Source organism: Callithrix jacchus, chromosome 22 (genome assembly GCF_049354715.1).
Source record: "Callithrix jacchus isolate 240 chromosome 22, calJac240_pri, whole genome shotgun sequence".
Lineage (NCBI taxonomy): Eukaryota > Metazoa > Chordata > Mammalia > Primates > Cebidae > Callithrix > Callithrix jacchus.
The window spans coordinates 41,691,238-41,717,775 of NC_133523.1; the positions used below are offsets into that span (position 1 = coordinate 41,691,238).

The 26,538-nt window shown below is 52.5% G+C and overlaps 2 protein-coding genes across 3 annotated transcripts; one reads left to right on the forward strand and one right to left on the reverse strand.

Annotated features, from left to right (window-relative positions):
* Positions 1-1,388: 1,388 nt before the first annotated feature.
* SELENOW (selenoprotein W) lies at positions 1,389-9,616 on the forward strand. Of its 2 annotated transcripts, none has more exon segments than NM_001278377.1 (6): positions 1,389-1,553; positions 3,446-3,470; positions 3,590-3,643; positions 3,786-3,860; positions 3,987-4,085; positions 9,221-9,616. In NM_001278377.1, coding segments are annotated over 5 exon segments (264 nt in total). In that variant the 5' UTR covers positions 1,389-1,524; the 3' UTR covers positions 4,068-4,085; positions 9,221-9,616.
* Positions 9,617-22,414: 12,798 nt separating this feature from the next.
* On the reverse strand, positions 22,415-25,512 carry LOC100412938 (tetrapeptide repeat homeobox 1). Its single transcript, XM_078360248.1, has 3 exons — positions 25,427-25,512; positions 24,407-24,570; positions 22,415-23,951 (listed from the first exon to the last, which is right to left on the reverse strand). The coding sequence occupies exons 1-3, from the start codon at positions 25,449-25,451 to the stop codon at positions 23,148-23,150; spliced, it is 993 nt and encodes a 330-aa protein (XP_078216374.1). The 5' UTR covers positions 25,452-25,512; the 3' UTR covers positions 22,415-23,147.
* Positions 25,513-26,538: the final 1,026 nt, after the last annotated feature.

A 26,538-nucleotide genomic window follows, 5' to 3' on the forward strand; every position in this document is an offset into this window, starting at 1 on the left:
TCACCGCGCCTGACCAGGCCTTTTCTTTTTGAGACAGTGTCTTACTGTGTTGCCCAGGCTGGAGGGGCGGTGGCGCAATCATGGTTCACTGAAGCCTCAAACTCCTGGGCTAAAGTAATCCTTCCACCCCAGCCTCCCCAGCAACTGGGAGTACAGGTGTATGCCACCACTAGAACTAATTTTTAAATTTTTTTGTAGAGATGGGAACTCACTATGTTGCCCCAGCTGGTCTCAGATTCGTTGGCTCAAGCTATCCTCCTGCCTCCCAAAGCAGAGATGACAGGTATGAGCCACCTGGTCACAGCAGGTCTTTTGTTTTTTTAGAGGGGGTCTCACTTGGTGGGCCAAGGTAGAGTGCAGTGGTGCAATCACCATTCACAGCAGCTTCCAACTCCTGGGCTCTAGTGATCCTCCTGCCTCAGCCTCTCTAGTAGCTGGGACTATAGGCACAGGCCACCACGCCCTGCTAATTTGTTATGTATGTATGTATGTATTTTTTGAGATGGAGTCTCTGTTGCCCAGGCTGGAGTGCATTGGCCCGATCTTGGTTCACTGCGGCCTCTGCCTCTCAGGTTCAAGCGATTCTCCTGCCTCTGCCTCAGGCTTCAGAGGAGCTCGGCTTACAGCCGTGCGCCACCACGCCCAGCTAATTTTTATATTTTTAGTAGAGACGGGGTTTTATCATGTTGGCCAGGCTGGTCTCGAACTCCTGACCTCAAATGATCCGCCCACGTCGGCCTCCCAAAGTGCTGGGATTACAGGTGTGAGCTACCGCGCCCAGCTGCTAATGTATGATGATTATTATTCTGTAGAGACGCAGTCTGGACATGTTGCCCAGGCCGGTCTTGAACTGGGCTCAAGCGATCCTCCCGCCTCTGCCTAAAGCCATGGGGTTACAGGCATGAGCCAGCGCGCCCTGCAGCTGCAGTTCTTTATAAGGCAGCTGTGGGCTCTGGACCGCTCCCAGAAAAACCTTCCTTCCAACCCGCTCCCTCCGCTCTCACCTGGTCTACCCCGAATCTTCCACGCTCGTCCCTCTGGCCCTCTCCAAGAGATGAGGGACCCGAGAATCGCGCCCCGCCTCCGTCCCCACCGCGCCGCCCCGCAGCCCACGCGTTTTCTGAAAGGACCACCCTTGAGGCTGATTCCGGGCCCAGCTGGGAGCGGCGGCCCCTGAACCAGCACCCGCGCGGGCCGTACCATTCTGGCCGGGGGGGACCTGGGAGGGGACGCGCGGAGGGCGTCCCCCGGAGACTGCCTCTGTCCAGACTCTCTCCAGCCCAACAGGAGGATGGGAAGGAGACTTGTGTGGGGGCCTCAAGCTGGCGGGCCGCGGGTCCCTCGTCCCCCGCCTTGGCACCTCTCCCCCCCCGCCCCTCCCCGGCATTGGTTGGCGCCAGGGGAAGCGGAGGCCAGGTCCTCACTGAGCAGGTTCCTGCCGCACTCGTGCAGACCTCGCGCGTTCGGGCGGGAGGTCGGTGTGGCCCGGGCTTCTGCTCCCGGCGGATGTGGCAGCCCAGAGCCATGGCTCTCACCGTCCGAGTCGTTTATTGGTAAGCGCAGCGGGCAGCGGCGCCCCTGTTCCTGACCCCCTCTGGGACCGGATCCTCCGCACGCTCGGAGCCGGGGTCTGGGGGCGTCTGGGCGAGGAGCCGTGGGGACCCCTCTATGGGAAAAGCGATTCCTGCGTGGGTGGGGTGGGCGTGCGGAGGGGCGAAAAGCAGAGGGCGGTGGTCCCCGGGCCGCCTCTTCGGCTTGTGACACGCTGGGCACCCGGCGTTCCAAAAGGTGGCGCTGAGACGGCTGCGTGTCAATTTCCAGCTCCCGACTCCCGGGCTGCGCTGGGGGAAGGGGCTGGCGGTCAGCTTTGTAAAGGGACCTCAGGCTCCTCCACCCTAAGTCTTCTCCTCCCCAAGTATCCAGAACAGTCGCGGGGTGGGGACGGTGAGAGCCCAGAAGGTTCGAGAATGTCTCAGCCCGTGTTTCGAAAACACTTGAATTGTGGGCCTCTGCCCAACGGTTTCCTTTGGCCACGAACCCCTCTCCGTTTCTGGCCTGGGTTTTCCTGTCTGTGGCGAGAGGGAGGCTGCGCGTCGGCACCGAACACGTTTAATTTCTCCAAGTCTCAGGAAGGATGTAATAGGATGGGATATAAATTACTTTACATTCTCCCCACTCCCCAGCAGCAAATACTATGCTGGCGTTCACTTAGGTATTTAATGAACACATGTTCAATGAATTTACCCTCCCACAAATCCCTTGAGAGGGGAATTTTAGGCCAGGTACGGATCACGCCTGTAATCCAAACACTTTGGGGGGCCGAGGCGAGTGGATCGCTTGAGCCCAAGAGTTCAAGGCCAGCCTGGGCAATACAGGGGGATCCCCATCTCTACAAAAACTTAGAAAGTTAGCCGGGCGTGGTGGCATGCACCTGTAGTCTCAGCTACTCCGGAGGCTGAGTTAGGAGGATCGCAGGAGCCTGGGAGGTGGAGGTTGCCACGAGCTGAGAACGCAGCACTGCACTCCAGCCTTGGCGGCCGAGCGAGACTCTGTCTCAAAAAAAAAAAAAATAAGAGAGGGGAATTTTAGTTCTGTCTTACAGGCGAGAAAACTGAGGCTGGAGCTGGGGTGGGGTCAGGTCAGTAGCTTCAAGTCTGGACTGCAGGTGACGGGGGTAACTGGAACCCGGGTCTGCCAGCAGCTTTCGAATGTCTCTGCCTGCTCGACAAAGCAGAGGCAAGAGTGACATTTTGAGACGCCCACCAGGCCTGTGCAGCAGATTCCAGTCCCAAAATAGCCCGCTGTGGGGGTGTGGGGGTCGGGTGAGCTTGTATTTCATCCCGGGGACTGGGAAGGTGTTCAGAATCCTGGAGCCGCTGGGCCGTGGCTCCTGCCTGTAATCTCAGCACTTTGGGAGGCGGAGGCTGGCTGATCCCCTGAGGTCAGGAGTTTGAGAACAGCCTGGGCAGCAGGGCGAAAATACAAACATTAGCCAGGCGTGGTGTAAGAATCCAGCAGCCGCTAGGTTTTCCTTGGAGTGCTCCAACGGCTGTGGGTGGGGGCCGTGGGCACAGTGAGTGGGTGGGGACATTTGCGCTGTTCTCCTAATCCAGTTCTCCTGGTTTTTCCTCTCTCCCCATCTATCTCACCCTTGTGGTGTCCCTGTCTCCTCTCTCTCCCCTTCTTCCCCTCCCCCTCTCCGTCTCTTGCTTGGTGTTGGTTTTCTGTGTGTGTCTGTGTGTCCTGGTGCCACCCCGTGCTGTGTCCCCAACACTCTGCCTGGCTGGTGCCATCTGTCACCACCTCTGCTTGGTCATCTGTGTTCCTCTTTATTTCTTCCTGGCCCCACTTTGCTCCCCGCCACACTGCCTGTCTCTCCCCTTTTCCGGATCCCCCACTTCACCCTCTCTCCCCTGGGCCCTGCTGTCTTGGACTCTTCCACCAGTGGCGCTTGAGGCTACAAGTCCAAGGTAAGCAGGTGGGCCTGGGGGGTGGGAGGGATTCCTGGAAGCTGGGGACGGGGAGAGCGCCTATCAGGAGGGAGGCTAACTGGTACGATGGCTGCCGTGACCTCCCACCCCATTTTCAGTATCTTCAGCTCAAGAAGAAGTTAGAAGATGAGTTCCCTGGCCGCCTGGACATCGTGAGTCTTGAGCACAGGCAGTGTTGGTCCCTTAGGCCTGGATGGCATTGGGGGTGGGGGGTGTTAGGTAACCCCCTGGGAAAGGGAGGGTCTCCCCAAGAGGATGTCTCAGCGCCTCCAACATCCTCTCTCCCTTCCTCAGTCCGGCGAGGGAACTCCCCAAGCCACCGGGTTCTTCGAAGTAACGGTAGCTGGGAAGTTGATTCACTCTAAGAAGGTTTGTCTGTCTGTCCGTCCGTCCGTCCGTCCGTCTGTCCTGCCTCGTTTTGGCGCTAGCGTGGGTTGCAGCTGAGGTCGGTGTCTTGGTCCCAGCTCATCCCTTCTTTCTTCTTCCCCTCCCTAGAAAGGCGATGGCTACGTGGACACGGAAAGCAAGTTTCTGAAGCTGGTGGCCGCCATCAAAGCCGCCTTGGCTCAGGGCTAATGTGCCCTGAAGGCAGAGGTGAGAGGGAGGGGCCCGCTAGACAGGGAACCACCCTTCCAATCTTCTCCCAGCCCCATCCTCTGACTCCTTGACCCAGGGTGGAGAGCTTGGGAGATGAGGGGGACATATTGTGTCCCCAGAGCAAGCAGGGTGAAGTTAGACAGAGCTGGGTGATGAAGGATGACAACTGAGATGGAGTCAGAGGTGTGCAGGGTGACAGCTGAGATGGTGATGGGTTAGAGGTGTGCAGGGTGACAGCTGAGATGGTGATGATGGGTTAGAGGTGTGAGGGTGACAGCTGAGACGGTGATGATGGGTTAGAGGTGTGCAGGGTGACAGCTGAGACGGTGATGATGGGTTAGAGGTGTGAGGGTGACAGCTGAGATGGATGATGGGTTAGAGGTGTGCAGGGTGACAGCTGAGATGGTGGTGATGGGTTAGAGGTGTGAGGGTGACAGCTGAGATGGTGGTGATGGGTTAGAGGTGTGAGGGTGACAGCTGAGATGGTGGTGATGGGTTAGAGGTGTGAGGGTGACAGCTGAGATGGTGATGATGGGTTAGAGGTGTGAGGGTGACAGCTGAGGTGGATGATGGGTTAGAGGTGTGAGGGTGACAGCTGAGATGGATGATGGGTTAGAGGTGTGAGGGTGACAGCTGAGATGGATGATGGGTTAGAGGTGTGAGGGTGACAGCTGAGATGGATGATGGGTTAGAGGTGTGCAGGGTGACAGCTGAGATGGATGATGGGTTAGAGGTGTGAGGGTGACAGCTGAGATGGATGATGGGTTAGAGGTGTGCCAGGGTGACAGCTGAGATGGATGATGGGTTAGAGGTGTGCAGGGTGACAGCTGAGATGGATGATGGGTTAGAGGTGTGAGGGTGACAGCTGAGATGGATGATGGGTTAGAGGTGTGAGGGTGACAGCTGAGATGGTGGTGATGGGTTAGAGGTGTGAGGGTGACAGCTGAGATGGATGATGGGTTAGAGGTGTGAGGGTGACAGCTGAGATGGTGGTGATGGGTTAGAGGTGTGAGGGTGACAGCTGAGATGGATGATGGGTTAGCGGTGTGAGGGTGACAGCTGAGATGGATGATGGGTTAGAGGTGTGAGGGTGACAGCTGAGATGGTGGTGATGGGTTAGAGGTGTGAGGGTGACAGCTGAGATGGATGATGGGTTAGAGGTGTGCAGGGTGACAGCTGAGATGGATGATGGGTTAGAGGTGTGAGGGTGACAGCTGAGATGGTGGTGATGGGTTAGAGGTATGAGGGTGACAGCTGAGATGGATGATGGGTTAGAGGTGTGCAGGGTGACAGCTGAGATGGTGGTGATGGGTTAGAGGTGTGAGGGTGACAGCTGAGATGGATGATGGGTTAGAGGTGTGCAGGGTGACAGCTGAGATGGATGATGGGTTAGAGGTGTGCAGGGTGACAGCTGAGATGGATGATGGGTTAGAGGTGTGAGGGTGACAGCTGAGATGGTGATGGGTTAGAGGCGTGAGGGTGACAGCTGAGATGGATGATGGGTTAGAGGTGTGAGGGTGACAGCTGAGATGGTGGTGAATGGTTAGAGGTGTGGTGTGAGGGTGACAGCTGAGATTGTGGTGATGGGTTAGAGGTATGAGGGTGACAGCTGAGGTAGTGATGATGGGTTAGAGGTGTGAGGGTGACAGCTGAGATGGTGGTGATGGGTTAGAGGTGTGAGGGTGACATCTGAGATGGTGGTGAATGGTTAGAGGTGTGAGGGTGACAGCTGAGATGGTGGTGAATGGTTAGAGGTGTGAGGGTGATAGCTGAGATGGATGATGGCTTAGAGGTGTGAGGGTGACAGCTGAGATGGTGGTGAATGGTTAGAGGTGTGAGGGTGACAGCTGAGATGGTGGTGATGGGTTAGAGGTGTGAGGGTGACAGCTGAGATGGTGATGGGTTAGAGGTGTGAGGGTGACAGCTGAGATGGTGGTGATGGGTTAGAGGTGTGAGGGTGACAGCTGAGATGGATGATGGCTTAGAGGTGTGAGGGTGACAGCTGAGATGGATGATGGCTTAGAGGTGTGAGGGTGACAGCTGAGATGGATGATGGCTTAGAGGTGTGAGGGTGATCCACTCTTCTCCATCTCCCGAAGTGCTGCGACTACAGGCGAGAGCCACAGCACTCGCCTATTGATTTATTTTTGAGATGGAGTCTCGCTCTGTCACCCAGGCTGGATTTTCAGCTCACTGCAACCTCCGCCTCCTGTATTTTAGGGATTCTTGTGTCTCAGCCTCCTAATAGCTGGGATTAGAGACGGGTGCCACCATGCCTAGCTAATTTTTGTATTTTTAGTAGAGATGGAGTTTCGCCATATTGGCCGGGCAGGTTTTGAACTCCTGACCTCAGGTGATCCACCCGCCTTGGCCCCCAAAATGCTGGGATTCCAGGCACGAGCCACTGCGCACGGCCATTCTTTCTACTCCGCCCTCAACTTCAGCTCCAGTTCCCACTCCATGCTGATCTAGAACAGAGTGTCCCGTCCAGCACAAGGTGGACCTGAGTGCCAGCTCCCAGCGGGCCTTGTGCCAGAAAACTAGTTTCAAGTGCCTTAAGCTGAAGTTCCATTTCCCAGAATTCCTTACCAGAGCAGAATGAGGTCATGTTCAATGTGAATTGGGACGTGCCAATTTGAAGTAGTGCAGTACAGACATACAGATGATACCTTCCCTTATGTGCAGCTCTGAAGCAAAGCAAATCCCTTTAAAATAATGGATAAGAAAAATGGAATTGCAGAATCCCAAAGCTGTGTTAGCTGTTGCGAAGTGTGGGGGTGGGGAGCCACCATGTGAGCTTTGAATTTTTTTTTTTTTTTGAGACGGAGTTTCGCTCTTGTTACCCAGGCTGGAGTGCAATGGCGCAATCTCGGCTCACCGCAACCTCCGCCTCCTGGGTTCAGGCAATTCTCCTGCCTCAGCCTCCTGAGTAGCTGGGATTACAGGCACGCGCCCCCATGCCCAGCTAATTTTTTGTATTTTCAGTAGAAACGGGGTTTCACCATGTTGACCAGGATGGTCTCGATCTCTTGACCTCGTGATCCACCCTCCTCGGCCTCCCAAAGTGCTGGGATTACAGGCTTGAGCCACCGCGCCCGGCCTATTTATTTAGTTTTTTGAGACAGAGTGTCGCTCTGTCACCAGGCTGGAATGCAGTGGCATGATCACTGCTCACTGCAACCTCCGTCTCCCGGGTTCATGTGATTCTCCTGCTTCAGCCTCCTGAGTAGCTGGGATTACAGGCGCCCACCACCATGCCTGGCTAATTTTTGTAACTCCTGACCTCAAATGATCCACCCACCTCAGCCTCCCAAAGTGCTGCGATTACAGGCGTGAGCCACCAACCCTGGCTGTTTTTTTTTCCCCCCCAGACGGAGTCTTACTCTGTTGCCCAGGCTAGAGTACAGTGGTGTGATCTCTGAAACCTCTGCCTCCTGGGTTCATGAAATTCCCCTGCCTCAGCCTCCCTAGTAGCTGGGATCACAGGCACGTGCCACCACACCTGGCTAATTTCTGTGTTTTTCTGTAAGATGGGGTTTTACTCTGTTGGCCAGGCTGGCCTTGAACTCCTGGACTCGAGTGATCCACCCGCCTCAGCCTCCCAAAGTGCTGGGATTACAGGTGTGAGCCACCGCGCTTGGTCCAACCAGGTCCAGTCTGAGGCAGGACACTGCAAGGTCTTACAGGGGACCTCCCAGGAGCTGGGCAAGGCGCAGATCTTTGGCCGAGGTGAGCCTTCTCCCTGCACAGTGATTAAACCAGGCAGTTGATGAGGAACACAGAGGTCCCTGTGGGGGGACCGCCTGATACCCAGGGGGACTGCCTTGGGTATCAAAGAAAACAGTGTCTGTTGGCCGGGCAAGGTGGCTCACGCCTGTAATCCCAGCACTTTGGTAGGCTGAGACAGGCAGATCACGAGGTCAGGAGATGGAGACCATCCTGGCTAACACGGTGAAACCCCATCTCTGCCAAAAACATAAAAAATTAGCCGGGCATGGTGGCGGGCACCTGTAATCCCAGCTACTACTTGGGAGGCTGAGGCAGGAGAATCGATTGAACCTGGGAGGTAGAGATTATAGTGAGCCGAGATGGGGCCACTGCACTCCAACCTGGGCACAGAGCGAGACTCCGCCTCAAAAAAAAAAAGAAAACAATGTCTATTGTTTAATAGGTCTCTGGAAACCAGATTTGACTATGTGCGGGGGTGGCTAGCAAGGCTTTCTGTGAGGTCCGTGGCTGGCTGCCCCTCAGCACCATCACACCTGCCTCAGTTTCCTCATCAGAATTCCTCACCGCAGAAAACTGAGAACTAGGTTTTAGCCAAACTCACTTTGTGGAGTTACAATTTCTTTCCCTCCTGGGTGTTTCATTTCCTTGTGCCTCAGTTTTTCTCTGCATCTTAATTTTCCTCCGACCCTTCCTTATCCTTATTGTGTTTATTTTTTTGTTGTTTTGAGTTGGAGTTTCGTTCTTGTTACCCAGGCTGGAGTGCAATGGCGCGATCTCAGCTCACTGCAACCTCTGCCTCCTGGGTTCAAACAATTCTCCTGCCTCAGCCTTGCAAGTAGCTGGGATTACAGGCGCCTGCCACCATTCCTGGCTAATTTTTTGTATTTTTAGTAGAGACAGGGTTTCACTATGTTGGCCAGGCTGGTTTCAAACTTCTCACCTCAGGCGATCCACCCACCTCGGCCTCCCAAAGTGCTGGGATTACAGGTGTGAGCCACTGCGCCTGACGTTTTGTTTTGTGAGGTTTTATTTTTTTTTTTTGAGAGACAGGGTCTCCCTCTGTCATCCAGGCTAGAGTTAAGTGGTGCAATCAGAGCTCACTGCAGCCTTGACCTCCTAGGCTCGAGTGACTCTCCCACTTCAGCCTCCCAAGTAGCTGGGACTACAGGTGTGCACCACCATGCCCAGCTAATTTTTGCAGTTTGTGTAGAGATGTTTTTTTTTTTTTGCCATGTTACCCAGACTGGTCTCGAACTTCTGGGCTCAAGTGATCGCCTGCCTCAGCCTTGCAAAGTGCTGGGATTACAGGCAAGAGTCACTGCGCCCGGCTTATTTATCTTTCTTCCTTGTGACGGGGGCCCCAAGCTTGGCCTCTGTTCCTGCAAACTGACTCCCTCCCCCAGCCACCTTTTTTTTTCTCTCCACAGTCCAGGGACCTTAATCCAGCCCCTCTCAGCAGACGCTTCATGACGGGAAGGAGTGAAATGCCTCGTGGACGCCTGGTCCTTCCCCGATGCTCTCGTGGCTGCTCTTGGGGGCAGAGATTGATGCCCTTGATCTCTGCCTCTGTGTGTGTGTGTCTTCCCGGGCTCCACACTGCCCCACCCTCCTCCCATCCCCCGATTTTATCAGATATCTGTGCATACCCCATGTTTCCCCTGTTGTCCCCCAGAATTTGGGGAACATCCCGCCTCAGGCATCCTTCTCTAGGGGAAGCCAAGAGAGGCATCAGGATGGGTGTCTGATTGTGGCAAAGTCAGCTGTTCACAATTCAATAAATATTGGACGAGTTTAACCGAATGTGCGTGTGAGGAGCGTATCCTGTTTTACCCCTGGGCTGCCTCCCTCCAGGCCCCCATCCCAGATTATTGACCACGTGCTGAGTGCTCAGTGCACCAGCCCTCTGCTCATAAGGAAGCACTTTGCAGAAATACTGAGGTTATGATTTTTTGAGAGAATTTTGCTCTGGAGGGCAGTGGTGTGATCCCAGCTCACTGCAGCCTCCATCTCCCGGGTGTAAGTGATTCTCCTGTCTCAGCCTCCTGATACCTGGGACCACACGGGAGTACTACCATGCCCAGCTGATTTTTCTTTTTCTTTTTTATTGAGGAAATTGTGCTCTGTTGCCCAGACTGGAATGCAGTGGTGCCATCTCGGGTCACTGTAACCTTCGCCTCCCAGGTTCAAGTGATTCTCCTTCCCCAGCCTCCCAAGTACCTGAGATTACAGGCACGCGCCACCACACCCAGCTAATTTTTGTATTTTTAATAGAGACAGGGTTTCACCATGTTGGCCAGGCTGATAACGAGCTCTTGACCTCAGGGATCCACCTGCCTTGGCCTCCCAAACTGCTGGGAATACTTAGGCTTGAGCTACTGCTCCCCCACCTGCCTTTTTTTTTTGTAGAGATGAGGTCTCACTATGTTGCCCAGGCTGGTCTTGAACTCCTGAGCTCAAATGATTCTCCTGCCTCTGTCACCTGAAGTGTTGGGATTGCAGGTGTGGGCCACCTGCGCCTGGCCCTAGATATTTTTCTCACAGTTCTGGAGGCCAGAAATCCAAGATCAAGGTGCTGGGGGAGTCATGCCCTCTGACGCCCCTCTTGCCTGGGAGCTCGATGGCTTCATACGGGGTCATTCTTTTTTTTTTTTTTTTTGAGACGGAGACTTACTGTCACCCAGGCTGCGGTGCAGTGGCTCGGTCTCAGCTCACTGCAACCTCACCTCCCAGGTTCAAGCGATTCTCTTGCCTCACCCTCCTGAGTAGCAGGAATTACAGGCACCTGCCATCATGCCTGGCTAATTTTTTGTATTTTCAGTAGAGACAGGGTTTCACTGTGTCAGGATGGTCTCAATCTCCTACCTCGTGACCCGCCCGCCTCGGCCCCCACAGCTCTGGGATTACAGACGTGAGCCACCGCTCCCAGCCTGCTTTTCTTTTTTTAAAGAGACTAAGGTATGGCTCTGTCACCCAGGGTGGAGTGCAGTGGCATGAGCACGGTTCACTGCAGCCTCGAACTCCTCCTGGGCTTGAGTGGTCCTCCCACCTCAGCCTTCTGAGTAGCCGGTACTACAAGCGCACCCCCACTCGCAGCTAATTTATTTTTCATTTTGGAGGGGAACTGGGCGGGATGGGGCAGGGTGGGAGTCCTCGCTATCTCGCTCAGGTAGGTCTTGAATCTGGTCTCAAGCGATCTTACTCGCCTTGGCCTTCAGAGCAGGCATTGGCCGGTAAAGGCGTCAGCCAGGAAGTGACGCATCAGCTTTCGTCACAGCCCATTGGCCAGAACCAGTTACACAGTCCCGCCCACTTTCAGAACTCCGCCCACAAAACCCGAGCCCACCTGTGGAACCTGGCTAGGGAATTTAGACTATGTTTAGGAAGGGAATGAGAAGCCGGATGCGGTGGCTCAGCCCTCTTTGGGAGGCCGAGGTGAGTGGATCACGAGGTCAGAAGTTCAAGACCAGCCTAGTGAAGATGGTGAAAACCCGTCTCTGCTAAAAAACTACGAACATATTAGCCGAGTGTGGTGGCAGGCTCCTGTAATCCCAGCTACTTGGGAGGTTGAGACAGGAGAATCGCTTGAACCTGGGAAGGGGAGGGGGAGGTTGCTGTGAGCCGAGATCACGCCACTGCACTCCAGCCTGGGCGACTGAGACTCCGTCTGAAAAAAAAGGAAGGGGATGAGAACTTGAAAACTTGGTGAGCACTGCAAGTATGTACCAGAGCTCTTGTTTTAATTGTACCATATGCATGAAAACGCCACCATCTGACTTTGGCTTAGTCGAGACCATTCACACCTTCCAAGAATTCAGCCTGCACATCACCAGCCTAACGGGGGAGACACCGTGAATTCCTGTCTAACGGCGACAGCGTGTGGCCGTGTCTGAGAACTGCATCTTCTCAGTTCACCTCGGATCACCGTGGAAGACCCTGCGGAATCCCTGTGGGTCACCAGAGTAGTCAAGTGAATCACCATCTTTGGCTGGGTGACATGACACTTTCTTTTTAAAAAGTTAAAAATTAAAATTTGGCCGGGCAAGGTGGCTCACGCCTGTAATCCCAGTACTTTGGGAAGGCGAGGTGGGTGATCATGAGGTCAGGAGTTCGAGACCAGCCTGGCCAACATGGCGAAACTCCGTCTTTTTTTTTTTTTTTTTTTTTTACATATTTATGTAACATTTTATTTGCTCATCTCTCTGAAACATGCCAAAATTCATATAGCTAAGGGAACTTACCATGCTAAAATGTTGCTCAACATGACAAATTTCTACAAAACATATTTCAATGTAGTACCTTCACTTCATTCTTGAGGAATCAACATGTGAACATTACATTTAGGTGGTGAAATTTAGGATACAAATGTAAGTATCAAATAATATCATACTTCTGGTTTACTGGGAAACATAACAGTTGTGACAGTCACATCTAACACCTTGGTTAAATAGAGAGTGAAAATGGGCAGGGGTGTCACAGAAGTATGCAAGGATTTGACAGTTCAAATAATCTATAGCCCTTCTGAGAAACTACAGATGGAAAATAAGTAGCAAATATTTCTGTAATATGGTGGTTTCAGTACATTATAGTGATCATCATTCCATTCATGCACTCAAATAACTGCTGCTTCTGAAAACTAGATTCGAAGTCATTGCTCAACAAGCTGATACTACAAATCCCTTATATTAAAAGGTAGTTTAAATCTTCATAGGGTCAGCGAGGTAAAGCTTCTCCGCAGCGCGGCTGAACTCCTCCCAGGTCTGGTACTGCGGCATAGTGGCCTGGAGTGGAAAAGTAAACAGAAGCAAGGCCGCAGAACCCGGCCCAGGAAACTACCGACGTCCCGGAGTCTCCAACCGAAACTCCGTCTTTACTAAAAATACAAAAATTAGCAGGGCACGGTGGCACGCGCCTGTTGTCCCATCTGCTCAGGAGGCTGAGGCAGGAGAATCACTTGAACCCGGAGGCAGAGGTTGCAGTGAGCTGAGATTGAGCCATTACACTCCAGCCTGAGTGACAGAGTGAGGCTTCTACTCAAAATTAAAAAGTTTCTGGGTACATAGTAGGTGTATATATTTATGGGGCACATGGGCTATTTCGATACAGACATACAATGCATAATAATCACATCAGAGTAAATGAGGTATTTATCTCCTCAAGCATTTAACTTTTGTTACAAATAATCCAAATAAACTCTCTCATTTTTTAGACATAGTTTTGCTCTGTCGCCCAGGCTGGAGTGCAGTGGTGCCATCTCAGCTCACTGCAACTTCCGCCTCCTGGCTTCAAGCGATTCTCCTGCCTCAGCTTCCCTAGTAGTTGGGACTACAGGCATGCACCACGCCCACCTAAATTTTGTATTTTTAGTAGAGACAGGGTTTCACCATGTTGGCCAGGATGGTCTCGATCTCTGACCTGATGATCCACCCACCTAGGCCTCCCAAATTGTGCCTGAGTTCCACGGACATAATCTCTGCCATCTCTGAAAATCCTATTTTCAGGCTTGATGAAGTGTTCCAGGCATATCTTATTTCCTGCCCAGACCTGGAGTCAGCATTTATGTCAAGGACCTCGAGTTCCTTTCAGAGGAAAATGATATTTCAATACAATAAACTGTGTGCCTAGAAATCTAGATGAGACATAACAAAACCTCTGATCCCTTAGTGGTGAAGAGGGCAGAGTCTGCCAGCCCTCTTTGGGTGGGGGCTCACTCTAACCCATGTGCCTCTCTCTCGATCCCCCCGTCTGTCACTCTGTGGGTTCTGTGTCTGTCTCTCTCCCAGTCTGTCAAAAGCAGGAGAAGGCTGGACTCTGTGGCTCACGCCTGTAATCCCAGCACTTTGAAAGGCCGAGGTAGTGGATCACCTGAGGTCAGGAGTTCAAGCCCAGCTTGGCCAACATGGTGAAACCCTGTCTCTACTAAAAAGACAAAAAATTTAGCCAGTGTGGTGGTGGGTGCCTGTAATCCCAGCTACTCGGGAGGCTGAGGCAGGAGAATTTTGTGAACCCGGGAGGCAGAGGTTGCAGTGAGCTGAGATGGCACCACTGCACTCCAGCCTGGGTGACAGAAAAAAAAAAAAAAAAAAAAAAAAAAAAAGCAGGAGGGGCTTTTGTTTTAAAACACGTTGTCTAGGGCCAGGCACCGTGGCTCACACCTATAATCCCAGCACTTTGGGAGGCTGAGGTGGGCGGATCACCTGAGGTTGGGAGGTCGAGACCAGCCTGACCAACATGACCAACATGGAAAAACCTCGTCTCTACTAAAAATATAAAATTAGCTGGTAGTGCTTGCCTGTAGTCCCAGCTACTCGGGAGGCTGAGGCAGGAGAATCGCTTGAACCTGGAAGGCAGAGGTAGCAGCTGAGATTGTGCCATTGCACTCCAGCCTGGGAAACAAGAGTGAAACGCCATCTCAAAAAAAAAAAAAAAAAAAAAAGCTGTCTGTCCTCGCCCCCTCCCCCAGTAGCCTGTCGGGTGTCTCCTGCCTCCAAATCGGATTTAATTCTCTCTGTGCTCTGCTGAGGCTGGCCTGGTTTAAGAGGATTGGACACTTGCTAAAGGGGGCCAGGAACAGCACTGGGGAGAACCAGGGGCCAGGATTGCCACCAGGGGGCAGCAGAGGAGAGGCAGAGTGGCAGAAGGAGGAGGTAGGGGTGCTTCCATGTGACAAAGGTGAGAAGGGTAGGGGGGTTGGGAAGGGGGGTGTGAACCAGGAGGGGATGGTATAGAGAGGACAGTCGTCCCACCCCACCTGAGTGGGTTAACAGTACTTACATAGTCACTGGATACATATTGAGAAAATGAGGCTGGGCGCAGTGATTCACGCCTGTAATCTTGACACTTTACAGTGGGAGATTGTAAAGTGCCACTTTACAGAGGTGGGAGGGTCTCTGGAGGTCAGGAGTTCGAGACCAGCCTGGGCAACGTGGCAAAACCCAGTTTCTACCAAAAATACAAAAAATTAGCCGGGCGTGGTGGCACATGCCTGTGGTCCCAGCCACTCGAGAGGCTGAGGTGAGAGGATCCCTTGAGCCCAGGAGGTTGCAGTGAGCTGAGATCACATCATTGCACTTCAGCCTGGGTGACAGAGCAAGACCCTGACCAAACAAACAAAAAATAAGTGAAGAGCACGTAGGCCAGGCGAGGTGGCTCACACCGGTAATCCCAGCACTTTGGGAGGCTGAGGTGAAAGGTTCAAGTCCAACATGGTGAAACCCCGTCTCTACAAAACAATGCAACAATTAGCCAGGCGTGGTGGCGTGTGCCTGTAATCCCAGCTACTTGGGAAGCTGAGGCAGGAGAATCACTTGAACCTGAGAGGTGGAGGTTGCAGTGAGCCAAGATGGTGCCACTGCTCTCCAGCCTGGGTGACAGAGCAAGACTCTGTCTCAGAAAAAAAGAACTCAGTGACTCCTTGTAAACCTATTACACACACAGAGACACATATATACACGTATTTTTTGAGGGTAATAAAAATCTTTTATTTCTCTAAAAGTGCTTCTACTTGTTGCACTTTTACGTGTATAGGATTTGGAAATAGCCCAGGACACTAGGCTTGCCAAAGTGCTGGGATTACAAGCGTGAGCCACCATGCCCGGCCTGTTTCCCCTATAATTAACCCAGGGTACTAAGGGCGTAAAGAAAAATAAATGGCCTGCCACAGCGGCTCATGCCTATAGTCCCAACATTTTGGGAGGCTGAGGCAGAAAGACCACTTGAGCCCGGGAGTTTGAGACCAGCCTGGGCAACATAGCAAAACCCCGTCTCTACCAAAAATACAAACAGCTGGGCATGATGGCACGTGTCTGTGGTCTCAGCTACTTGGGAGGCTGAGGTGGGAGGATTGCTTGAGGTTGGAGGGCGGAGGTTGCAGTGAGCCAAGATCGCGCCACTGCGCTCCAGCCTGGGTGGCAGAGCGAGACTCTGTCTTGAAAAAAAGAAGAAATTCTCCCATCTAACTTTTTAAGCCTCTGGTTAATCACTTTAATTATTTAAAAAGTATACTTTAAAGAATGGCTTTAGATTTACAGAAAATGATAAAGTGGTACAGAGAGTTCCTATGTACCCCCCCTCCCACAATTGTTTCCCCTATTATTCATTTATTTTGAGATGGAGTCTCACTCTGTCTCCTAGGCTGGAGTGCAGTGGTGCGATCTCATCTCTGCTCACTGCAACTTCCACCTCCCAGGTTCAAGCGATTCTCCTACCTCAGCCTCCCGAGTAGCTGGGATTACAGGTGTGCACCACCATGCCCAGGTAATCTTTTTGTATTTTTTAGTAGAGATGGGGTTTCACCATGTTGGCCAGGCTGGTCTCGAATTCCTGACTTCAGGTGATCTGTCTGCCTTGGCCTCCCAAAGTGCTGAGGTGACAGGTGTGAGCCACCTTGCCCAGCCATGTCTGTTAGAATTTGTCCCCAGGCTGCGGTATAGTGATCATGGCTCACTGTATCCCTGACCTCCTGGGCTCAAGTCATCCTCCCACCTTGGTCTCCTAAGTAGCTGGGATTACAAGTGTGCACCATCATGCTCAGTTAACTTTAATATTTTTTTGGAAGAGATAGGGGTCTCATTACGTTTCTCAGGCTGGCCTCAAGTAGTCCACCTGCCTCAGCCTCCCAAAGGGCTGGGATTACAGGCTTTCATTTTGGTTTTATTATGCATTTCCCTGATGATTTTTGATGTCATGGGCTTACTGGCCTTTTGCATTTTTGTTTTTAGATGGAGTCTCGCTCTGTCGCCCAGGCTGGAATCAGGGATTCAATTTTGGTTCACTGCAATCTCTGCCTCTCGGGTTCAAGCAGTTATCCCACCTCAGTCTCCCAAGTAGCTGAGACTACAGCTGTGCACCACCATGTCCAGCTAGAGTTTGTTTTGTGTGTGTAGATGGGGTCTCGCTGTGCTGTACAGGCTGGTCTTGAATTCTTGGTCTCAAGTGATCCTCCTGCCTCGACTTCCCAAAGTGCTGGGATTATAGGAATGAGCCACCACAGTCAGCCTATTTCATGTTTTTTAATGCTTTTGTAAATAGCGTTTTAAAAAACTTTTATTTTCCAGTTTTTTGTTGCTATTATATAGAAGTACAATTTGTTTCTTTTTTTTTTTTTTTTAAATAAAATGTTCCGCACAGCACCAAGATATACAATTGGTTTTTGTTTACTGATTTTGGATCCTGGAACCTGGGAAAATTCATTTATTAATCCCAGGAGTGTGTGTGTGTGTGTGTGTGTGTGTGTGTGTGTGTGGTGTGTATTTATTCTGTAGATATTTTCTTATGTCAGCTACAAGAGTTACCGCTTTACAGCCGGGCGTGGTGGCTCATGCCTGTAATCTCAGCACTTTGGGAGGCTGAAGTTGGCGGATCACGAGGTCAGTAGTTCAAGACCAGCCTGGCCAACATGGTGAAACCCCATCTCTACTAAAAATACAAAAATTAGCCGGGCGTGGTGGCTGGTGCCTGTAGTCCCAGCTACTTGGGAGGCTGAGGCAGAAGAATTGTTTGAACCTGGGAGGTGGAGTTGCAGTGAGCCGGGATTGAGCCACTGCACTCCAGCCTGGGCTGCAGAGCAAGACTCTGTCTCAAAAGATCACGAGGTCAAGAGATCGAGACCATCCTGGTCAATGAGGTGAAACCCCGTCTCTACTAAAAATACAAAAATTAGCTGGGCATGGTGGTATGCGCCTGTAATCCCAGCTACTCGGGAGGCTGAGGCAGAATTGCCTGAACCCAGAAGGCGGAGGTTGCGGTGAGCCGAGATCACGCCATTGCACTCCAGCCTGGGTAACAAGAGCGAAACCAACTAAAAAAAAAAAAAAGAGTTACCGCTGTACTTTATCCAAGATACAGTTCTGTAATGATAAAATAGAAACTCTTCTATGGCAAGAAATTCTAAGTATACAGAAGTGAACAGGCCGGGTGTGGTGATTCACATCTGTAATCCCAGCACTTTGGGAGACCAAGTCAGGTGAATCACTTGAGGTCAGGAGTTCGAGACCAGCCTGGCCAGCGTGGTGAAATCCTGTCTCTACTAAAAAAACAAAAAATTAGTTGGGTGTGATGGTGGGTGCCTGTAATCCCAGCTACTTTGGAAGCTGAGGGACGAGAATTGCTTGAACTCAGGAGGTGGAGGTCACAGTGAGCCAAAATTATGCCACTGCACTCCAGCCTGGGCAACAGAGTCTCAAAAAAAAAAAAAAAAAAAAAAAAAGTGAATGAATACCCAACTAAAAATAAATTTCCATTCCGTCCCCTTTCCTGGAGCTGACTGGAGCCAAAAGACAGAACAAGGCCGGGCGCGGTGCCTCACGCCTGTAATCCCAGCACTGTGGGAGGCTGAGGCAGGTGGATCACCAGGTCAAGAGATCGAGACCATCCTGGCCAACATGGTGAAACCCCGTCTCTACTAAAAATAAAAAAATTAGCTGGGCGTGGTGGCAGGCACCTGTAATCCCAGCCACTCAGGAGGCTGAGGCAGGAGAGTCGCTTGAACCCAGGAGGCGGAGGTTGCAGTGAGCTGAGATGGCACCACTGCACTCCAGCCTGGCGACAGAGCCAACACTCGTCTCAAAAAAAAAAAAAAAAAAGAACAAAAAAGTGGTGGGAGGGTTTACATTTTTCATCAAATATGCAGAGACAATCAGGCGCATCTGTGAACATCGACAGCATGTGCTTCCACTCACTGGCCAGTTCTGCAGCTCCCTTTCGTCTTCCTGAAGGGTCTCCCTGGGGCTTATGCAGGGGAAGGACTCCAGGAGACACTGGCAGCACCTGCTGCTGTAACTGAAGTCTCACAGCCATCGAGGAGGCATGAGAAGGTGCCAGCACAAGCTTGCAAAGGGTTTTGACATCATCCACCAATATGTCCCACGTCCCCTTCAACTCTTCCCTGACCTGGCTGAGATTCTGCAGATGCCGCCTCACCTGGCTCTAAGAGGATTGGCGCAGGTGGTGAGTTAGATTAGGTCAAGGCCAGGGAAACCTGCTAGGGAGAAGCGCAGGGACTGGGAGGGAGGGAGAGACTAGGGAGGGAGAGGGAAGGGGGAGCATGGGTCTGCACAGGGCAGAGAAGTAGGAGGTGAGTTAGAGGAGGGAAGAGATATGGGTGGAGGGTGTTGTGTAAATGGCAAAATAATGAGATCACCCATTTACTTAGAGCTTCCTGTATGCGAGGCTCTGTGCTGGGCATGTAAATGGCATAACCCAATATTGCTCACACCCTGCACGTGTGGAGAAGGTGTAGTTGTTACCCAAAGTCTCGTGGACATCCAGATGCCCACAGGTCGTCCTCCAGGCAGTCCAAGAAACAGATGAGCTTGGTATCACTTGAAAGAGTGGAGGGGTTCAGGGCAGCGCTCTTCAGCTGGGAGGCCTGGTCCACGCTCAGACTGAATATTTTCAGTCTACTCAGAAAGGCACTTAAACACCCTGATGGTTGGCATAAACCCCCGAAGGCAAAGGGATTACAGGCTGCCAGCCTCAAAGGACCTTTTGTAAGGGTATTAGAGCACATAGGACAGCTGCTGTCACATGGGAAGTGACACATGCTAGGGAGACCCTGCCTATTCTGGTTTTGAGGGCAAGAAACTCCCATGCCTCAGTTTCCCCTTTTCTTTGCACCTCATTCTCTTCTCTCCCTGGACCCACCACCCATCTCTCCCTGTTCCAGTCGCTGTGCTTCCCTCGGGAGCCTCAGTGTGGTTTTCTGTGTACATCCCTCTCTGGGTCTCTCTGAGAAGCAGGAAGGTTTTTCATTATATTTTGGCCGTCTGTCCCCACCTCCAAATGCAGCCTGTCACATGTTTCCCCCAAATCCGCACTAATGCTCCCTGTGTTTTGCTGAGGCTGGCCTGACCTAAGAGGATTGAAGCATTTGCTAAATGAGACCAGGACGGGGTCAGAGAACTAGCTGCGGGAAGACACAGGGGCCGCAAAGTGATGGCAGAGGAAGCAGGAGAGGAGAGGACGGAGGGAAGGGGTGGCATGCGATTGTGCAAGGACACAGAGACCAAGAGCTCAGTAGAGACTTTCTGTAGAGCCAGTCGTGGTGGCTCACACCTGTAATTCCAGCACTTTGGGAGGCCAAGGCGGGAGGATCACTTGAACCCAGCAATTCAAGACCAGCCTGGGCAACATGGTGAGCCCTTGTTTCTGCAAAAAGTAAAAAGAAATTAGCCAGGCATGGTGGTGTGTGCCTGTGGTCCCAGCTACTCAGCAGGCAGAGTTGGGGGAGGATCACTTGAACCTCGGAGGTTGAGGTTGCTGTGAGCTGTGATTGTGCCACTGTACGCCAGCCTGGGCAACAGAGTGAAACCCTGTCACAAAAAAAAAAAAAAAAAAAGAAAGAAAAAGAAAAACAAAAGGGAAAAAAAAAGCAAGCCAGGTGTGGTGGGTCATGCCTGTGGTCTCAGCACTTTGGGAGGCTGAGGCTGCGAATCAATGAAGCCTGGAGTTCAAGACCTACATAGTCAACGTGACAAAGCCCCGTCTCTCCCATTTTTGTTCTTTTTTTTGTTTGTTTTGAGACGGAGTTTCACTGTTGTTACCCAGGCTGGAGTGCAATGGCGTGATCTCGGCTCACTGCAAACTCCGCCTTCTGGGTTCAGGCAATTCTCCTGCCTCAGCCTCCCGAGTAGCTGGGACTACAGGCGCGCACCACTATACCCAGCTAATTTTTGTATTTTTAGTGGAGACGGGGTTCATCTTGTTGGCCAAGGAGGGTCTCGATCTCTTGACCTCGTGATCCACCCGCCTCAGCCTCCCAAAGTGCTGGGATTATAGTCGTGAACCACCGCGCCCAGCCTTTTTTTTTTTTGAGACAGAGTCTTGTTCTGTCACCAGCTGGAGTGTAGTGGCGCCATCTCAGCTCACTGCAACCTCCACTCCCAGGTTCAAGCAATTCTCCTGCCTCAGACTCCCAAATTAGCTGGGACTACAGGTGTGTGCCACCACGCCCAGCTAATTTTTGTATTTTTAGTAGAGATGGGGTTTCACTATGTTGGTCAGGATGGTCTCAAAATACAAAAAAATTTAGCTTAAACGTGGCTGCAAACAAAACAAAACAACAACAACAACAACAAAAATTAGCTGGGCCTGGTGGCACACGCCTGTAATCCCAGCTACTCAGGAGGCTGAGGCAGGAGAATTACTTGAACCTGGGAGGCCGAGGCTGCAGTGGGCTGAGATGGTGCCATTGCACTCCAGCCTGGGTGACAGAGTGAGACTATCTAAGAAACAACAACAAAAATCAAACAAACAGAAAGACTTTGTAGATACAGACTCAGACATTAATGGACCCTTGATTTGTGACAAAATACAAAATAAATTACAAGGTTCTCAATAAATTGACAATTGGAAATCCACGGGAAAAGAAAAATCCTTACCTCACACCATACACCATCAATTCTAGATGTATGAAAGACCTAAATATGAAAGGTAAAACTATAAACATTTAGAGAACAAAACAGAATACCTTCATCATCATGTGATAATGAAAGATTTCTTATTTTCCTGTTGAGTACTTGATATTGGAGAAAGATATTTTAAGCAAGCCAAAAAAAAAAAAAAAAAAAAGGCATTACTCTTAGAAGGGAAAAGTGAGAAAATGGAGCAAACTTAAAAGCGGTAAGCCAAACACTTCAGACTGGTGCCACCTGTGGGCTTTGTCTCTAATTAGTAACAATTAGGACCAGAGGCCTTTTAGAAACACCAACTTTTAGAAGCTTTTCTGTCAATTTGAAAATAGAGATATATTGAGATATCTTGTAAAAGTAATTTATTATTTTATCATTTTATATTTTTTAGACAAGGTCTCATTCTGTAGTAAAGGCTGGAGTGTGGTGGCAGCATCTCAGCTCACTGCAACATCAGGTTTAAGTGATTATCCTGCCTTAGTCTCCCGAGTAGCTGGGATTCTGGTCGCCTGCCAGCATGCCTGGGTAATTTTTGTATATAGTATACATATTTTTTGAGATGTAGTCTCACTTTGTTGCCAGGCTGGAGTGCAGTGGTGCAGTCTCGGCTTATTGCAACCTCTGACTCCTGGGTTCAAGCAATTCTCCTGCCTCAATCTCCTGAGTAGCTGGGACTATAGGTGTATGACACCACGCCCGGCTATTTTTTTAATTTCTATTTTTAGTAGAGATAGTTTTCACCATGTTAGCTAGGATGGTCTGGATCTCCTGACCTTGTGATCAGCCTGCCTCAGTCTCCCAAAGTGCTGGGATTACAGGCATGAGCCACTGTGCCCAGCCTAATTTTTGTATTTTTTTAAGTAAGAGATGGGATTTCACCATGTTGGCCAGGCTGGTCTCGAACTCCTGACTTCAAGTGATCCACCTGGCTTGGCCTCCCCCCGGCTTGGCCTCCCAAGGTGTTGGGATTACAGGCATGAGCCACCATGCCTGGCCCATTTTAATTTTTATTAATAACTTCATTGTGTTTTATGTGATCAATCTGCTGCTGATAGAAATGGAAAATAAAAAAGACAAAACTGGTCCATAACAACAGGTAATCTGAAAAGTGGTGAAATAGATAACATTAAAATCAAGAAATGCTACTAATGAAACAAAGTACAAATAGGAAAGGCATCTACAGCCCTTTAATTACCAAGAGAATATAATAATTTATTCATATAAATGAACAATGGGTAAACAAATAGACACATTATGAGGATATCTAAGATTCAATTAACATCTGAGAATTTCTAAACCTCTCAGTCATCAGGGAAATGGATATTAAAACCAAAACAAAACCACAAGTCATTGAATTGACAAACATTAAAAAGTCTCACAATCCTAAGTGTTGGGGAAGATGCTGACCATCAGAAGCAATGGGAAAAGCCCTTTATAAATAAAAGCTCTTAAGCAACATTCACTAATGCCAAATATCCCAGTGACCAGTGACTACTCAATCCCCCAGAAACAAGCTCAGGCTCAATTCAAATGAGAAGCAGGCACCTTTGTAGCAGAGGCTCCTATGATGGCCACACAGTGACGACAGCAAATGTCTACCTGCAGCCAGGTGGGTAAAGCGTGGTGCATTCATGCAGAAGGTCACCAGCAGTGTAGACCAGCCACTCCAGGCCCACTGAGATCTGCAGGACTTTGCAGACACAGGCCCCCATACATCCAGTAATGACCTGGGGCCTGAGTAGTTTTCTTTCACAGAGCCATCCTCTTGACGCTGAGACCCTGAGTCTTCTCTGTTCATAGAGTCATCCCCTTCTTGGTACTGAGATGTCGTGGTGGAGACTGAGGATCCCTCCAAGGGGTCTAGAGGTGTGAGCAGCTCCATGAAGTCAGGTAATAATGGAGTGTCTGGGGAGAAGTTGGAGGTCTAGGGGCTCTGAGGCCACACAGGGCCTGGGGCTGGGAGTGATCCTGGGCCTGGGAGTGATCCTGGGGCTGGGAGTGATCCTGGGCCTGGGATTGATCCTGGGCCTGGGATTGGGGCTGGGAGTGATCCTGGGCCTGGGATTGGGGCTGGGATTGATACCCGGCCTGGGATTGGGGTTGGGAGTGATCCTGGGCCTGGGATTGGGGCTGGGAGTGATCCTGGGCCTGGGATTGGGCCTGGGAGTGGGCCTAGGCTTGGCATTTGGCCAGAGTTTAAGATGGGACCTGGGCCTGGGATCTGGGCTGGGTCTGGGCTGTGGCCTGGCATCCAGGCTGGGATCTGAGCTGGGGCTGAGATTGGGCCTGGAGTTGGGGCTAGGATTGGACCTGGGAACTGGGCTGGGCCTGGGATGGGACCCGGGATCCAGCCTGGGATCTGAGCTGGGGCTGAGATTGGGCCACGGAGTGGGGCTGGGATCGGGCCTGGGGCTGGGATCGGGCCGGGGCCTGGAACCGGGGCAGCCGGGAAGCCACCCTGTGCACCATGCTCAGGACCACCCCAGGCCTGGTGGAGGCTGTAGGTCGTGGGTTTTGCTGCTGGGAGGATTCCCGAGGGGCCCGGCTGAGGGGACATCCAGGAATCCCAGCCCTGCGGGAACTCAGGACCTCCAGGGGCGGAGGCAGCGGCTGCAGGGACTGGGGGCGAAGCGCGTGCTCCGCGGCCTCTCCGCCCTGGGCCGCTCTGGGGCTGCTTCTTGAGCCGCTGCTCGCGGGCTAGTTTGGCGCGCCGATTCTTGAACCACACCTAGGGGGAGAGGGGACAGGGAGGAAGTGTGAAGGGGAGCCGCTGGGGGGGCTGGCCGGCCTCAAGCCTCACACTGTGGTCACCCCCTCCACCCCGCTCCCCACCATAGGAGGGCCACGAGAAGGGAGGGGAGAGGGAGGGAAAAGGAGTAAGAGGCCGGTGGGGTGGAGGAGGAGCGGGCCTGCAGCCCAGGAGCCCGGGGGCCAGGGAGGGTTCGAGGGGAGGGACCCTGGGGGTTCTCAGGGGGCCTGAGGTCTGGGCACCGGGAGACTCCGTGGGGCACAGCCTGGGCCGATCACGTGGGCGGGTTTGGGCCCGCAGAGTTGGAGCCGGTTTTGGGGTGCAGCCCTGGTCTATCCTGGCGGGAGGTGGCCGGGAGTGCCAGGCCCCGGTGACAGCGGTGGGGAGGCTTCGTGGGGTGACTGGGGCGGGGCGGGGTGGGACTGGGGTCAGACCTGCACTTGGTGCTCCCCAAGGTTGAGTTTCTGAGCCAGCTCCTGTCGCTCATCAAAGGTCGGGTACTGATTTTCCAGAAAGTGAGCTTCTAGCTCTTCCTGCTGGCTGCGAGTGTAGACCGTGCGCTCCTGCCGCTGTCTCTTTGGAGGGTCCGGGGAAGGTCCTGGGAGCGGGAGGGAAACAGGGTCAGAGAGGCTCCCTGGCAGCCCCCAGCCACCCCAGAAACCCGGTCCCCTGCGCCAGGCGAGGAGCCCAGGCTGTCTGGCTGGGGCAGCGCTGGGAGAGCAGCCAGGCATCCACCAGACCTTGCACCTTTCTGGGCCTCAGGGTCCACATCTTGGCAATGGGCGTGATAACAGCCCCTGTATTTTTCGGGACCCCACAGAGGGGAAGGCAGGCAGCCTGGGCGCCTCACCCGGGTGCAGACGGGGCTGCCTCCGGCCTGCTCAGCCCTCCCCAACTGCAGACCCAAGGGCTCTAGGGACCCTGACACCCGCAGACCACCACCACCGGCCCGTCCTCTGCTCCACTCAGTCGCACGATTTAATTTCTTTCCTTCGGTCTTTTTCCTGGAGAGGGGATCTTGCTCTGTCACCCAGGCTGGAGTGCAGTGACCTGACCACGGGTCAAGGCAGCCTCCACCTCCTGGGCTCAAGCAATCCCCGGCCTCAGTCTCCGGAGTAGATGGGACCACGGGTGTGCACCACCACCCCTGGGTAATTTTTGCATTTTTGGTAGAGACGGCTCTCACTCTGTTGGCCAGGCTGGTTTCAGAATCCTGGGCTCAAGTGATCCTCCCGCCTTGGCCTCCTAAATAGCTGAGGTCACCGGCGTGAGCTGCTGCTCCCCGCTGCACCATTTGATCCCATTTCCCAAACGACACGAAGTCCTCCCCAATCTGCAGGGCAGGAGGCTGCCCGCACAGCCCCAGCCCTTCTTTGGATGCCCAGATCTGCACTCTGCAGCCTCTGTCTGACACAGGATCGGCCTGGGCCCTTCACAGCACTGTCCCGGCTTACCTTGGGGATCGCTAGGGTCTTGCATCCTGAGTCCTGCTCTGTTCCCAAACACCAGTGTGCACTGACACGACTCTGGCTGTTAAATCACTTCTACGCTGTGCCTGCCCTGCCCTGCCCTGCCCCGCCCTGCTGGGACCCTCCCTTCCCACCCTGCCCTGCCAGTCCCTCCTCCTGGAGGAGTTGAATGACAGATTAAGTTTTCTTTCTTTTTCTTTTTTTTTTTTTGAGATGGAGTCTTGCTCTGTTGTCCAGGCTGGAGTGCAATGGTGTGCACTCTCAGCTCACCGCAACCTCCATCTCCTGGTCCAAGCCTCCTGCCTCAGCCTTCCAGGTAGCTGGGATTACAGGTGCCCGCCACCATGCCCGGATAATTTTTTTGTATTTTTAGTAGAGATGGGGGTTTCACCAGGTTGGCCAGGCTGGTCTTGAACTCCTAACCTTGTGATTCACCCGCCTTGGCCTCCCAAAATGCTGGGATTACAGGCGTGAGCCACCACACTTGGCTGGATTAAGTTTTCATCACTGATCAGGTACTGGCTGCCGAGCTGTGCTGGGAGCTGGGGAACCTCAGGGCCAACACCACCTTGGTTTCATCCTCACGGGCCCTAGCCCAGGCAAGAGGGCGTTCCACATGGGGTCAGCGGAATCGGCATCATGACCCATGGTTGGGGTCCTCAGCTCAGGAGAGGCACCACCATCCAGCCAGCCCCCAGGAGTCATCCTCGTTCCTTCCCAGGGCCGGGGCCCCAAGGACCAATGCCAGCGAGTCTACCCACTCTCCCGGCTCCCAGGCTGCCCGCCTCGTCCCTCCCCGCCACCATCCCTCCCTCCTGGATGACTCCACAGCCTGCTCTTTGGTCCCTCGAGGCCACTCTGGCCCCAACTATCCCTTCAAAAAATTGCCCTCAGGTGCCTGGGCGTCAGGAGAGCTCAGTACACACTGGCCCTGCTGATATGGGCTGGTTTCTGCAGTGGATTTGCCCATGGGGTGAAGGTCTGATGGGCATTCACACAGACCTCTGCTGGTTTCTCCCGCTGAGTAAATGACCTCGGTGCTGGTTTATTCCAGTTTATGGAAGGGGTTCATGAGCTGGGTTCACATGATGCCAGCC

What these genes read in the sequence shown, in the direction of transcription:
- LOC100412938 (XM_078360248.1), bottom strand. Translation starts at nt 25,451, where the DNA reads ATGCAAGACCCTAGCGATCCCCAAG. An exon ending in AGACCCTAGCGATCCCCAAG is followed by an intron (nt 24,571 to 25,426) that starts GTAAGCCGGGAC and finishes TCCCGCTCCCAG; the next exon opens with GACCTTCCCCGGACCCTCCA. An exon ending in TTGGGGAGCACCAAGTGCAG is followed by an intron (nt 23,952 to 24,406) that starts GTCTGACCCCAG and finishes CTCTCCCCCTAG; the next exon opens with GTGTGGTTCAAGAATCGGCG.